Source organism: Corvus brachyrhynchos, unplaced genomic scaffold (assembly GCF_000691975.1).
Source record: "Corvus brachyrhynchos isolate BGI_N302 unplaced genomic scaffold, ASM69197v1 scaffold864, whole genome shotgun sequence".
Taxonomy (NCBI): domain Eukaryota; kingdom Metazoa; phylum Chordata; class Aves; order Passeriformes; family Corvidae; genus Corvus; species Corvus brachyrhynchos.
The window spans coordinates 422,883-437,275 of NW_008237871.1; the positions used below are offsets into that span (position 1 = coordinate 422,883).

The window sequence follows — 14,393 nt, forward strand, 5'->3', positions numbered from 1 at the left end:
CGCGCTGCTCGCTGTGCGCTACTGCCCCCCGTGAGGGTAAGGACCTTGGTGGGCCCCCTGTGCCAGATCGCCCCTCGCCGCTGCTCCGGGCAGGAACTCTGGTATCTCGCCGGGCTTCTCTTTCTTTTATAAGCGGGCAGCCGAATGAACGCCGCGGTTCTATAGCGGGTTAATGACTGTAGGCACGGGAGCGGGACTGTAACTGCTCGGGTTTGTTTGCTCTCCGCTCCGGCCCTGCTCCTTGTGGCGTTCCCGATGCGGCTCTGCCGGCTCGCAGTACCAAGCGGCGCTTCTTTCCAGACTCGCATCAGTTCCAAGTTATAGAATTTATTTTAACAAATTTTGGATGTACGGATTTTTTTCCCACCACGACTCTGTAGCTTGGTAATTGACTTTCTGCCAAGCACATCGGCAAGCTCAACCCTTTAATCTATTTGAAAAGCACACTTCTAGGTTCCTCTTTCCTTGTGCCTGTACCTATAGCTGCCCCGCACTCCCCTCTGCTGGGCGGAGCTCTGCCGCGCTGCAGTGAAATCGGCTGGGATAACGTGCTGTACTCACGCGCAGAACGTAGAGAATCGTTTTGTATTGACAAGAGATCTGTGTTTGCTTTCATTTCTGTGTTAGATATGTAAGATGCCTTCAACCGTCTTGGCTCGAAGTGGCTGAGAACTGGACCTCAAGATGAGAACTAACAAGGTGTACAAGCTCGTCATACATAAGAAGGGGTTTGGAGGCAGTGGTCAGTATCTCCTAGTTTGTAACAATGAGACCAGCACTCACTTATTTGAAAGCGATTGTTCTATCGATCATTTTAACAAAAGAGTGAACATGGAACTTTGATATAACAAGCAGTATTGCTAGCCAGAGTTTGGAAAGCTCTTTCTAATAGCAGATTACAGGAAAATAAATGAACATTTATTGGAAGAGAGCAACATTGCATCTAAAAAAAAATTGCTTTATTTTTACTTCCTCCTCTTTTGTTGCAACACTTAATCTGGTGTTTCAGTCACCCTAATGAGTGACATATATGTCAGTGACTTATGACTGCACGTAGATGTGTTTCTGAGCACTAATAACAGTGCCATTGATTTGACTGCTCCCTACTTCTGGGCTTACAGCATGTTGATAAACCTTGTCGAGATTCTATGGCTGTCTACTTTCCTGCTGGTGTTCATTGTATGAAAAGTACAGAAGTTGATTCTGGTTTCCTAAATAAGACACAGTCTTTTGCTGAACACTTCTTTTGTGAAAGTTCTGTTATTTGAATTGTTTGTGCCTGCAAGAGTGGCTGATCTAAATTGGCTGGGTAGGGATCCTGTCATGTGGTGAATGGAAAGCATTTTGCTGATGTGTTCATCTTGGTTTGGTGTATTTATGCATACTGAGCTATTGTATGCAAACATGCAGCTGTCTGTGTTTAGTATGTATCTGTTCACTGCCTTCATTCATTTATGTCTTGTAGATGATGAATTGGTGGTGAATCCTAAAGTATTTCTTCAAATCAAGCTGGGAGATGTTGTGGAAATTGCACATCCCAATGATGAATACAGGTGAATTCTCTTTGCTGATATCAGTCAGGTTGGAGCACTGAAAGGATCTGTTCGTGTGTAGTGGTTTCTAGAGTGAGAGGCTCTTAGGGCTGATATAACTTTGCTTCAGGATGCTGCCATGATTTTTTTCTGCATAAAGAGAAGTAAAGAGGTTAACTTTAGCAAGAGTGCTTCCTTAAAATTTGTGGAATTCTTTGTGTTTGGTGTTAGTTTGCTGATCTTCCATAGGCCAAGTAGCACATGAATCTAGAATCTGCAATGTCTGTATCCTCTTCCTACATCTGCTGTTACCTAAGGATTATTCTTCTATCCTACAGTGTATCCTAGGCAAAATTAAAATTTTGTGGCCTTGTTGTATGAACCTGTTCATCCTGCAGCCTGTATCTGAAAAGCAGCAGAGCACTTGTGAGGCTCTGAGAAGTTCTCGTGTGACCTAATTCCCCATTTGTAGTATCATCTTTATCTCAAGAGTACCTTATAAAGAGTGTAAGGAACAAAACGGAGTGACAGGTGGAAAGGATGGTGTATGAAGCTTTCTAGAAAATATTAATGTTTCTCTTTAGCTTAACCTATGGTCCATGTTACTAAATAGTTTTGAGTGTACGATTTACCAGAGAGACTGTTGGTGGTATCTCAACTTGTCTACCTTTTTTCTCTTCTCTATGCTAGTCCCCTGCTTCTACAAGTGAAATCACTTAAGGAAGATTTGCAGAAAGGTAAAACTAGACTTATGCACAGTAAAATCATAGGAAGCGTTACATGACTGGGCTGTACCTGTGACTGATGTATTTTAATTTCGTAAGAAAATCAATGCTTTGTCTGTTTAGCAAGGGAAGGATTAGAATTTTAACAGAAAATGAGCAGTTAGTTCTAAATCTGCTTTTGTTGGAGTAATGTGAGGTATGGTTTAAACAAACTTGGCTTTTTAGCCCAAAATTTGTGTTTCATGTCAGTCTCACTGTGTTGGTTTTGTACCTGTAAAGCCCTTGAAACCTTTTGGGGACACTAACTTCTCTGCTGTCCTTTTTCATTCTTGTGGCAGAAACGATAAGTGTGGATCAGACAGTTGCGCAAGTGTTCCGCCTGCGGCCGTACCAGGATGTCCATGTCAATGTTGTTGACCCAAAGGTGTGTGGGTTTGCTGCTTTTTTCCATCCATTTAATCACTTGACTCAAATCGGAGTCCTGGGACTTTCCATCTACAGTAGTCTGGGGGAAAAAAAGGCATTTTTTTATTGAAAGATACTTAGTCTTCTTCCCTAAGAAAATGAGCTTTAGACTTTTGAATTATTTCCTGGTTTGTTATATGTCTCTTCTCTCCCTATTATCTCTGTTCTCTTTTTGAACTCTATGATCCAGCTTCAACAGAGCTTGGTAGAAATGCAGACATTTCACATATCTTTAAATTTCAGAAATTCATGAGAATCAGGCAGAGTAAAGAGAAACAGAAAGTGTCCTAGTCAAAAGAAGAGCCATGGCCTGGGTTTGCATTATTTGATACCACAGAGCCTCTTACAGAGAGTCATTTCTTGTAAATGTCCCAACTATTAAAAGAGCTGCGGTCAGAACTTATATTCTGCACAATACAAAAATACAATACAAAAAGGAAATGAGGCTTCCTTAATGTCATGAATTGCAGTAATTTGTTTTATTTGAGCTTCCAATCTGCACTGAGACTCGTAGTAGAGATTTAGTCCTTGGGCTTTTTCTGGTCACACTGTGCAATGTTTTGCAGCTCAAAGTAGTTGAGATACGTGCACAACTTTGGTATTGATTTGTATGGGCTTCCCTTTTATCTTGCAATTTTAGAGATATTGACTTGCTTTTGAATGGCACTTCTTGTAACATTTGGTTATTAAATGAACAGATTGGTGGGCCCTACTTAAAAACAACCAGTAAAATCTAAGCACTGTTTTTCATCCATTTCCCAGGAGGTGACCTTGGACTTGGTGGAGCTGACATTTAAAGATCAGTATATTGGGCGTGGGGATATGTGGCGACTGAAGAAGAGTTTGGTAAGGCCTCTGCTGCCCTTGTGCAGGGTGCAGGTGATGTACCTTTTATTTTGCTTGCTGTGAAAGAAAATAAGTGCTTTACAAAATGTAGAAAATCGAAGACAAAGACAGTGTCAGCAGCTCCTGAGGATCTTGTGCTGTGAGTGGCACATCAGAGTTGGCAAAATGGATATAAATGTGTTGTAGAAGAACAAATCCCATCATTTCCTACTCCACTGCTATAATGTTGATGACTGCCTTGGGCATTGAAAATGCTGTTGAAAGTTTTTTTGCTTATGTTCTGAATTTTGATAATTTTCTACATTTGGAAGGAATTGAATCCAAATGTTTTTCAAGTAGAAGTATGCTGAAGTATCCCCTCCCTGAGAGTACCACTTAATAAGCAGCTATTAGAATATTTTCTGCCTGCATGTCTGAAGTGCAGTCTTTGGCTCCTCTAAGTGCAGTGAATTAGGCAAATTAGAGTTTATATGTGTTAAAAGTGATTTTCTGTTGTCTACTACAGAGGTTCTGTAGGCTGAGCTATTATTAGTAACTGCACTGAATGGATTTTGTGACTTCTGTTGTAAAAATCATGTGTTTGAGTGCAAGTGGGTTTTTTTGTACATTGTTCTACTCATTCTCATCCTGCTCTTCTTCTAACAAATGTAACTCTTCTTCCCTAGGTCAGCACGTGTGCATATGTCACCCAAAAAGTCGAGTTTGCAGGTATCAGGTCAGTGCCTCCTCTGTGGGCTTACTGTTAGTTATTGCTTTAGCTTCATGAGTTCTAAGTACCCAACTGGAGACTCTTCTCTGAAAAATCCTTCATGTTTCATTGTTCTCTTACTCATCTACAGACCTCTGCACCATGGGGTGGGGAAAGGCTTCTATCTGATTTGGGGTGAAAGAAACTAATAGTAGGGCAGCCAGCTACACTCGTGGCCTCTGATTAAGGCCAAATAATTTTCTTTTTATCTCTCTGACTACTTCCCCCCTTCCCAAGCTGTATTAGTAGTTCAGAGTGGGCTAATTCAGTTGCTGTTGGGGTGACACAGGGACAAGGAGATGTGCAGATGCAGAGGGAAATGGCTGTTTGACATCTTTTGGGTTAAAGATCAGGTTTTAACCAAATAAGTCATCCTTGAGTGCAGATTTTGGTACATTTCTTATTTGCTCAAATACTGATTGTGTAATCTTCATATTCAAATATTCTGCACTTCTTTCCTTCCAGGGCCCAGGCAGGTGAACTGTGGGTAAAGAGTGAGAAAGTCACTTGTGGATACATCAGTGAGGACACCCGGGTAAGAGTTCAGGAAAGAGGGAGAAAGCAGTTTTTCCCTTCCTTTGCTTGCAAGGCTTTTTGTAATTCTATCTTGCCTGCAGATTTGTATGGATCGTTGGAATTGGCTGTGTTGTAAGGTGAAGAATGGCAGTAAGTTCAGGACAATGAATCATTATTAAACTTCAGCTCTGCTGTGCTGGCAGCACTAGAAATGACTTGTTAGAGGGGAAATTCCCTGTGATGCAAGGGCCACAGTTGTATAACTTGCTGTGTAGTTAACCTCTTCATTTGGGCCTTTTAATGAATGTACTTTGTTTTAAACAAGGTCTTTCATTCCTTTGCAGGTGGTCTTCCGCTCCACTTCTGCCATGGTTTATATTTTTATCCAGATGAGCTGTGAAATGTGGGATTTTGATATTTATGGTACGTAGGTAATGAACCTGCCTGTGCATGTGGATGGTAGCAGCTGTCCTTTCTGCCCCTACTAGGAAACTGCCACTGCTGTTTATTTCCGCCACTACTTGCAAACGAAAATGTCCTGCCTTTGGCCTAAGCAGTGCTCCAAGGTCTGCTGTGGTGTTGCCTTAGATCCTTACTTTCAGTCCCACCCTGACACTAACTGTGCTGTAATTATGCCTCCCCTGCTGGGGGAGAAATTTAGAGTCCTTGCCAGGAGTTCGAGAGACAAACGGACCTCCAGCCTTCTCTGCTTTCAGATAGTTGTTAATATTAAGTCTTATCAGAGAAATAGAGCCACTTAATGTGATCTAGACATAGCACAGAGCAGAGAATGCAGGAGAATGCCCCGTTATCAAGATTTACACAGTCTTTCAAAGGTAAATTAACCAATGGTTACTAAAAGCGTACGTTATTTTTACTTTTCCACCAATGTATAAGAAATCATCTAGTCACAGAGACAGGAACTGCGGAATTCTTTATCCAGTCATCCCAAACTACTTCTACTGCAGAATATGGAGTAGTAGAAGAAGGTTTGGAGAACAACAACATTCCTCCATTTTGAAGTTTTTTGCTTTTATCTATTTACTACATTAACAAACCCAAATCTTCTAAATTTTTCACCCTGTGACGATCTTACATAATATTCTATCACCTAGTTCACACCAGTGTAGATTTGAGTTCTTCCCAGAGGGTAGGCAGTTTTCTCCAAGGACAAAGGTCAAAAACAGTGTTGTCCAGGGGGGTAGAACCCTTCAAAACAGGCAGAGAAATACTCTCTGCACTCTGGGTTCTACACCACCCATTTCTGTCCCTGGCTGTGCTGTCATTTTCCTGTCCGCGTAGAGCCTGGGTATCATTATCTCAGTGATGAAATCACTGTGAGCATTGGAAAGGTTTTCTATAGATATGAACATGTTGGGTGATGAGAGCAGGCGCAAGTTTGTGAATCCTGAAGCCAGAAATCTATGGAAGTCCTGTGCAAAGAGGACCTTGATGTTTAGATTTCTCTTGACATTGGCTTTACTGAGGAAGTAAAACCTGCTTTAGCCCAGGTAGAAGTTGGTAACTTCAGCTGGAGGTATTACAACTTTAGGCATTAAGAATGAGTCACTTCTCTGTGTCATCCTATTTTTTTTTCTGGCTTAATTCTTTAGCAAACCTCTTGCCACTTCCTTTGACCATGTGTTTAGGCATATGGAACTGGGCAACTATTCAAAACAGAGCAGGGGATCAGTTGTGCATTCTATGCCTAAAAGACAGTGCAGGTGCTTTCCCAGCATGCTGCAAATGTGTTGGAAAAATGAATTAAGGGTCAGATCCTTCTGGCAGTAGGAGTCATGTTTACATCCTCTGAAAAAGTGATGCTTTTTAATCTTTTTATCATGTTATTTTAGTGATATTGGCCTTTATTACGCACACAGCTGCTCTAATTTTAATAAATATAGTTGTCCTAGAATCTTAGGGTTAGATATGCCCCATAGTTGAAGTAACTGTTGTTTTCTGATGCTTGGGAGATTTTTATTTTGCAGGGGATCTATACTTTGAGAAAGCTGTGAATGGTTTCCTTGCTGACCTCTTCACAAAATGGAAGGTAAATAGATCAAGTTCAGTTTTAATTTTTTATTTCTCTGGAATTGTTAGGGACATTTCTCTGAACAGTAACACATCAGAATATCAAATTGCTGTAGGTATAAACAAATTGTGTCAACTGTCTTGTTTTCTAAACAAACGTCTTGACAACTACAGAGAGGAGCTTCTTTAGAGACTAGTGGAGAATGTTCCCGGTAAATATGATATAGCCAAGCAGCACAGAATCTGCAGGACAGACCCTTTTGTTATGTCAGAGAGACAGATGGAGCACTAATGCAGATCCATTAATGCCACAGTCTAGTTTTTGTTAGTTACCTTTGTTTCTGGGTGTGAGGGGAGACAGGGTGTTATTATATGTGTGTATCCACAGTTTTCTACAGAATGTGACTTTTAAGGTTTTCTTTTTGCATTTGTTCTTCCTGGACAGGAGAAGAATTGCAGCCATGAAGTGACAGTGGTTCTATTTTCAAGAACATTTTATGAAGCAAAATCTATAGGTACGCAAATTCTCTGTTTTCATGTTTCCATTTTTAAACCTATCTCCTCTGTTGAAAGTTGGTCACAGGCTGACAGGGACTTCTCTTAATTGCCATGTTCACAGTATTCTCTGTCAAACACATTAGGTACATAGAGATTGTTATGAAAGTACTGCAGTGAAAACCTTATATAGAAGAATGTCACAAATTTTCCTTACCATACTCAAGCTGTCATATTGGTTTAAAAGCAGTTTTTATATTGTATAGAAAGTCTGATATTTCTCCAATTATTTATAAAATAAAAAACTGTATTTATAGTTTGTTTGGTGGGGGCTTTTCTGTTTGGGTTTTTTTTTTTTGGTTGGTTTTTCTGTTGTTTATTTTTAATGGAAATAATAGCTTCTTGCTGGAAAAGATGAGTCATTTCTATACAAGAGCATGGGATAAGATGTGCTTTTCCTTCCATTTCAGATGAATTTCCTGAAACACATCGTGCATCGATTCGGCAGGATCATGAGGGAAGATTTTATGAAGATTTTTACAAGTATGTTTTCCTCCCAGTTCTTTTCACCTCTTATCCCACTGTGTATGTGCAACTCAATGCACTCTTTTGTGCATTTATTTATAGTTTGTTAATCCCTTCTCACTTCCCCTCATGACTTCCTTTCATGGGCCTCATTAGGTTGTCTTTTTTCTAGAGTCGTAGTTCAGAATGAGAGGCGGGAAGAGTGGACCTCGTTGCTTGTGACCATTAAAAAGCTTTTCATCCAGTATCCTGTGTTGGTACGACTCGAGCAAGCAGGTACAAGAATCCTCCTTTCCCTGCTTTTATCCTTTGCTCTCTCTTTTTTCTCTTTCTTTGGGTTTGGTGGGTTTTTTTTTTTGTTTGGGTGGTGTTGTTGTTTTTTTGTGGGTTTTTTTGTTTTGTTTTTTTTTGGTTTGTCAGTAAACTATCCAGTTTCAGTTGGAGTCTGGTCTTGTGCCTCTTAGTGCTCTCCTGGCTGAGCAATTTGCCTGGATCTTTCCGTAAAACTTAATAATATCAATTTTGCCAGTACTTTTTGAACTAGTAGTATTTAGTACAGATGTATTTTTTCTGTGGTTTTCTTTTATTATATAAAGCAAGTCTATACAGGAATGGTGACTTTTTTTTTTTTTTTGCCTTCTGAATACTTTTCCAGAGGGCTTTCCTCCAGGTTACAATTCTACCTCAGCACAAGGGAACTACCTGGAGGCTATAAATCTTTCATTCAATGGTAAGTTATGAGCAATGGGTAAAAATATACAGGAGAAGAACCATTAAAGCAGCTGCCCATAAATGGGTGTGGACTTCTGTTACTTTTCCCTTAACACTGTGAAAAGGAGGCGAGTATTAGGTGGTCACCTCCCTTGCTCTGAAAAGAAACATCCAGGGTCTTTTTAAAGTATTCCTGCATTCTCTCTGGCAGTGTTTGACAAGCATTACATCAACCGGAACTTCGACCGCACCGGGCAGATGTCGGTGGTGATCACCCCCGGGGTGGGGGTGTTCGAGGTGGATCGGCTCCTCATGATCCTGACCAAGCAGCGGATGATTGACAATGGTAAGTAGCTGTGCCTGCAGTCTCTCTGAAGGCAAACATGGATTTGGAAAAGATCTAGCTTTTTCTGGCTGTGAAAAAGTATCTGCGGTAACTCATGTGCTCTGGGAGGAGGGGTTACAGCTGCAAGACTTGTGTCTGCACTTCATATTGAAATGGGCGGATTTTCAGAGTCCTTACAGGCATTTAATTTCTTTTGTTTGTGATAGAGAGCTTCACCTGTCCATGCAAACCTTTCCCTTAAAGGATAATCTTGCATGAGTTGCATTAATTTAGAAAAAACATTTCTTATATTCCCACAGGTACTGTTGGTTTGTAACCATACCATGGGACTGTTGACTACCGTTTTCAGTATTATTACCTCTTAAAGTATGTGAATACGAATTGGGTCTTCAAATTGATGATCTGTTTTGTCTTAGCACATCAGTCCTGCTTGGTTGATAGCTGAACTCTACTGTTGTCTGTTTACAGGGATAGGTGTGGATTTGGTGTGCATGGGAGAGCAACCCTTGCATGCTGTACCGCTCTTTAAGGTAAGGCTGCTTTTCCCTTCTCTCTGTTCCTACTACAAACGTTACTCATTTTGTGACTGGCTGGATACAATTAGTTGCTTTTGAATTACTCTTACAGCTCCATAATCGCTGTGGCCCTGGTGACTCACGAATGGGTGATGACTACAATATTCCACACTGGATAAATCATAGGTAGGTGAATTCTGTCAGCCTTTGCTAAACACTTCTGCTTTGCTTTCCTCCTCAAAATGTCTTGAATTCTCTTTCTTCTTTCACTGTTTATTTCCTCTGCTTTCCTTTTGAAGCAAAGGAAATACTACATTACTCTTGAAGAACTCTGGGCATTAATGCAACATAACAGAAATGACAGGGTTTTGAAACAGCTGGTGTGAGTCACTACAGCTGTGCAAATCAGAGAGAGTTGTGTAAATGGCACAGTGGAAGTGGATGTCTTTCTGTAGAAAGAAAATGAACTGGGCAGTGCAGGTGTTAAGCATATGAAGCAGTGTCTAGACTGAGGCTCTACAAGTATCAAAGCCCTGTCTTTAGGCAAAGAGTAGCTTCTCTCAACCATACCTCCATGTTTTCCATATGTTGTTTATGCACAGAAAGGTATCCCATTTTCTCCATCCAATAGCTGACTCAGGTTCCTGGTCTGTTTACTGTGTAGCAAACCAACTGTGTTGAGTTCTTAGAACACCTTAAAGCCACCCTGGTTTTTCTTTCAGTTTCTATACATCCAAAAGCCAACTCTTGTGTAACAGCTTCACTCCACGGATCAAGCTGGCAGGAAGGAAGGTGGGTATCTTTCTGATTTATATTTTCTTACTAGTGTCTCAGTTTGAGACAAGTTTAGGGGGAAATGCTCTGGAAGGAACGTGTCCTCCCCAGAAGACAGGTTTCAGCCCCCCTCCCCCACCAATACAAAAGGAATTTCTTGGATGAAAGTGAAAAAAAAAAATTATTTAGCAAGCAGAGTGCTGGCAAGGCACAGTGTGACCAATAGGTAAAGCTCTGTAAAGGGAAGGCCTGGTAAAATCGTGGCTCTGGCCTGTTACTTAGCCTAAGTAGAAAGGGACTGTGGGAGAGTGACTCAGCTAGAATAGAGGAAGTGAAGCACGCCACGTGAATGCCTCGTGCCCGCAACATGGTGTATGGTGTTTGGTTAAATTGGGTTTGTTGTGCCTTAAAACTATGTAAACTGACAACCGACTAACGGCATAAAAAGGCCGGGTTTTTTGTCAATGAAGTTCCTCCTTTGCACCTGCCTGGGGTCTCCTTGCTGCTCCGTACCGCTACAGCACAGGAAAAAAAAAAGAATAACTGTTAAAATATTAAACCTCCTCAATGTGGAGAAAGCTGGTGGATTTAGAGTTCCCTCTGTATCTGGCTTGGCCCCTCCCGAGGTCCTGGGCCGGGATGTGGCGTCCCCGCCGCCTCCCCGCTGGTCCGTGGGATCTGATGATCTGGTTCTCGGATCACAGCTAGGCCCAACAGTTCCAGAAGAGGAAGGGGCAGCTACTGGAGGATTTCGGTATGCTGGCATGGGAAAATTTCTTGTCTCAGCTAACAGGCTGGCTAAAAGCAGGAAGGTGCTCCCTCGGCTCTGCAGTGGTGAGAACGCAGGGGAGTGTGTGTGAGTCCTTGAACACAACGCGCGCTGAAGAATTTGCCCAGCTTCTCTCCCCCCTCTTCTGGACCCAGCTTAAGGCTGTGGGACCCATTTCTGGGCAATAAGCAGATGATAGGGGAACACAGTATTATCATAAAATCACCCCAAGACAGCTAGCATGTCAGATACCTCTTCTTAGTCAAGCATCAGAATATTTCTAGCAAGTATTCCAACAGCTGGAACTAACTTTCTGTGTTAAAAGGCTGTGAAAGCAAAGCTGCAAGGTTTGTTGTAGGGATTGTGAATGAGGGACTAGTTTGTAGGTCTTTGCTTTCTAGGATAAAATTGGGTGAGAAATGTTTTAGCCACCATAAAAATCAGAGTTTCATTCTGTAACAAATAACTCTATGGAGAGGAGGAAAGGTGTTGAGCATTGTGTTTTTCACACAGGTTTGTGACCAAGTATCAGTATTTAATATTTCTGAAGTTATCTGGCTGCCTCACTGAGTCAGCAAGCTAAACCTTGTCTGCTTGATCACATTGGGGATGTTTCCTTAAAACATGCTGACTGTTTCCCTTCCCTCTGTCTTTTCTCTTGCTCTTTCTTTTTTCTTTCTTTGTTTTTTTGGTCACTTCGTGCTTTCTTTGTTGGACTCTCCAGCCATTGATGGAAAAAGCAAAAAATAATCGTGATGCCTGTAAGTAATTATGTTCTGGAATTATCTGTCCCACTGACTCCCAAACTAACAAACAGCTGCAGTAAGACAATGACACTCCAGCACAAGGAAGGGACAATTGTTACAGAAAACCATCAGACCCATACTTAAGTGTTTCCTGTATTTGTTACTCAGGATGTTAATGTGCATGTGCCAGTTGACTTCTTGACAATTAACTCATTTAGTGTTTAGGATATACGGGGGAAAGACATTATGGCCTCAGCAAGCCTAATTCAGAGGCACCAGCATTGATAATTGAGCTGCTCCAGCTGCTCTGCTCATGACACTTTGAGATTTCTTCTGGAATAGATACTTTCTTTAGGGGTAAGGGGTGGATACTCTGACTTGCAGATCTTGAACATTCTTGAAAGAGGTTCCAGTGCTGTATGATTTTTATTTCAGCATTAGGAGCACCAAAGGATGCTGAGAATGCCTTGCCTATCCAGGTAGATTACGATGGCTATGATGCCCAAGTGTTCCGACTGCCAGGCCCATCCAGAGCCCAGCGCTGTACCACTTTCAGGTGAGAGGCTTGTGAGTGCACTGGTTCTAGAGTAGCCATGTTATGTATGCTTGATACATAAAATACTTGGAGAAATACAAGGAGAATTGATCTCCACATGCTCACAGTTGAACAAAAAGCTTCATCTGTACCTGATCTTTGAGACTGGTTTTCTGGTATTTTAATAATGTGTGGGGTCTAGGATAAGGCATAAATATATTTTTTTCCTTAAATCTTTAATTTTGTTTGAAGTGGAATAAAGCTAGTCTCCCTAGCAGATTCTTCAAGGGGGTTAAGAAAGTATTTGCACAGTAGATTTGCACATAGTTGTAGAAATAGATTGTTTGATGCACTGTTTAGTAACTGGTGAAGAGTGTGGTGAGGAATCCTCCCTGAAAATGATGCCTCTCTGAATGAGAGAAGAAACAGAAAAGCTGAGTGCAGGTTCTCAACTATTTCATGTCCTTCTGTCTTAGGAGAAAGGCTGATTATTCTCAGGTCCTGGCCAAATCAGTTGAATAAACTATAAATTTAAGTGCTTTTTCAGAAATACGTGGTTGACAAGCTTGTTTTGAAGTACTTTTTTTGCTTTGCTTCTTTAGTAGTATTGCCTAACTCTGAGCATGTGGACTCACTTATTAATATGTTAATATTAGCAGCCTGTAGGAGCCCATGCTGAAAGATGCCAGCACAATTTAAATAGTTCATAATTCCAAGTAGTTTCCCTATGGCTACATGTTCCTGGCGCTGTAGGCTGAGCTGTAGGCTGGTATCTTCTAGGCCACATCTCTACCAGGTTGGTGTGATATCTGTAGGATTGCACAGGGAGTTGAGCAGGCCCTTTCACAGCGCTTGTGCTGGAAGCATTGCAGTGTTCTTGTGTTGTGTGATGCACAGAAGTATAAATTACCCAAACAGTCAAAAAAGATAGTGATGGCTTCCCTGTAATGCTCTTCTTGAGTTCACCTGCTGAGCATTGAGTCTTTTGCATGACTTGGGCCTGTTCCAGCCCCCTGATAACCTGGGGATTAATCTCTCTTTCCTGTCACTGCGCATCCCTTTCATCAGGTCTGTGAGGGAGAGGGAAAGCCGCACGAGGAAGAGCTCCAGCTCGTACGATGTCTCGTGCAGCCCCTCCCTGCAGAGCCGCACGCTGCCCCCGGAAGAGGTGAGGAGCCAGGCTTCTGATGACAGCTCTCTGGGCAAGATCTCCAACATCCTGATGATCCCGCGGCCTCACCTGCACCAGTGTGAAGTCAGCAGCTCCTTGGGCTATACCAGCACCAGAGGTCAGCCTGGGGCAGATGGGAAGGTATCTTTGGTGGGGAGAGAAGGTGGACGTTTGTGTTGGCCACTGCCAGGCCAGCACAGAGGAGATGGTGCTTATATTGGCACTCATGGTACAACTTTTCCATAACTCCAGCTGCAGCTGGGTGTGCATTCTCCCCTTGTCATCCTTGTCCAATTCCATTGCTTTTTTTTAATGGCTTATCGTAAATAGAAGTGTCCTGACACTGATTTTCTCTTTTCCCTTGCCTATTGCCTTCTTTCAGTACTTGACTATTCTCCTGTGCCTGTCTGCAAATGTGGACATACACAAGGAACTTGTATTTTTCAGGTCACCTATAATCTGTCAAATGAGAACTGGCCTTAGCAGTGAGCCCTGGGGGACCCTGCTTATAGCATCTCTCTGTGGGGATTTGTTGTCATTAAGACTCACTTTCTGGATCCTTCCTTTTGACAGTGTACTGCTGAGCTGTCTCAGTGTGTTAGCAGTGCTAGCACTCCCCTTTTCTTCCTTCCCAATTTAATTTTGTTCTCAGGCAGAGTGCAGTATCTTCCACAAACCCAGCTCGTCTCAATGTAAATTGTATTCCTCCCGCAACTGCTTTATCCTCTATAAAATTCTATCCCTCTTCATGTTTTTTTTCATGCCATGGTGTATGACACTGATATCATATTTATCCTGTTACAGGAATCGCAGTTACTAGTGTGGAACTGCTCTCACACAGTGTACTTGATGTTACATCTACCTTTCATCTTTTCCCCTGTTGTCAGTTAATACAACTCTTTTCTTTCTTTGGTATTTCTGTTACTCCTTTAGTTTGAAGGAT

At 41.8% G+C, this 14,393-nt stretch overlaps 1 protein-coding gene across 15 annotated transcripts in view; it reads left to right on the forward strand.

Annotated features, from left to right (window-relative positions):
* DEPDC5 (DEP domain containing 5) overlaps window positions 1–14,393 on the forward strand; it is a 40,850-nt gene continuing 26,457 nt past the window's right edge. For all 15 annotated transcript variants that reach the window (XR_001861362.1, XM_017732222.1, XM_017732224.1 and 12 more), the window contains exons 1-21: window positions 1–36; window positions 628–742; window positions 1,466–1,553; window positions 2,223–2,269; window positions 2,596–2,681; window positions 3,485–3,568; window positions 4,234–4,283; window positions 4,782–4,851; window positions 5,177–5,255; window positions 6,821–6,882; window positions 7,309–7,378; window positions 7,829–7,901; window positions 8,056–8,159; window positions 8,539–8,613; window positions 8,806–8,940; window positions 9,409–9,470; window positions 9,568–9,641; window positions 10,178–10,247; window positions 11,723–11,759; window positions 12,180–12,300; window positions 13,348–13,568. Coding sequence is in view for 14 of the 15 variants with exons in the window: in XM_017732222.1 (XP_017587711.1) it covers window positions 685–742; window positions 1,466–1,553; window positions 2,223–2,269; window positions 2,596–2,681; window positions 3,485–3,568; window positions 4,234–4,283; window positions 4,782–4,851; window positions 5,177–5,255; window positions 6,821–6,882; window positions 7,309–7,378; window positions 7,829–7,901; window positions 8,056–8,159; window positions 8,539–8,613; window positions 8,806–8,940; window positions 9,409–9,470; window positions 9,568–9,641; window positions 10,178–10,247; window positions 11,723–11,759; window positions 12,180–12,300; window positions 13,348–13,568 (1,666 nt within the window). In the remaining variant the exon portion in view is untranslated. The remainder of the gene's footprint in view (window positions 37–627; window positions 743–1,465; window positions 1,554–2,222; window positions 2,270–2,595; window positions 2,682–3,484; window positions 3,569–4,233; window positions 4,284–4,781; window positions 4,852–5,176; window positions 5,256–6,820; window positions 6,883–7,308; window positions 7,379–7,828; window positions 7,902–8,055; window positions 8,160–8,538; window positions 8,614–8,805; window positions 8,941–9,408; window positions 9,471–9,567; window positions 9,642–10,177; window positions 10,248–11,722; window positions 11,760–12,179; window positions 12,301–13,347; window positions 13,569–14,393) is intronic.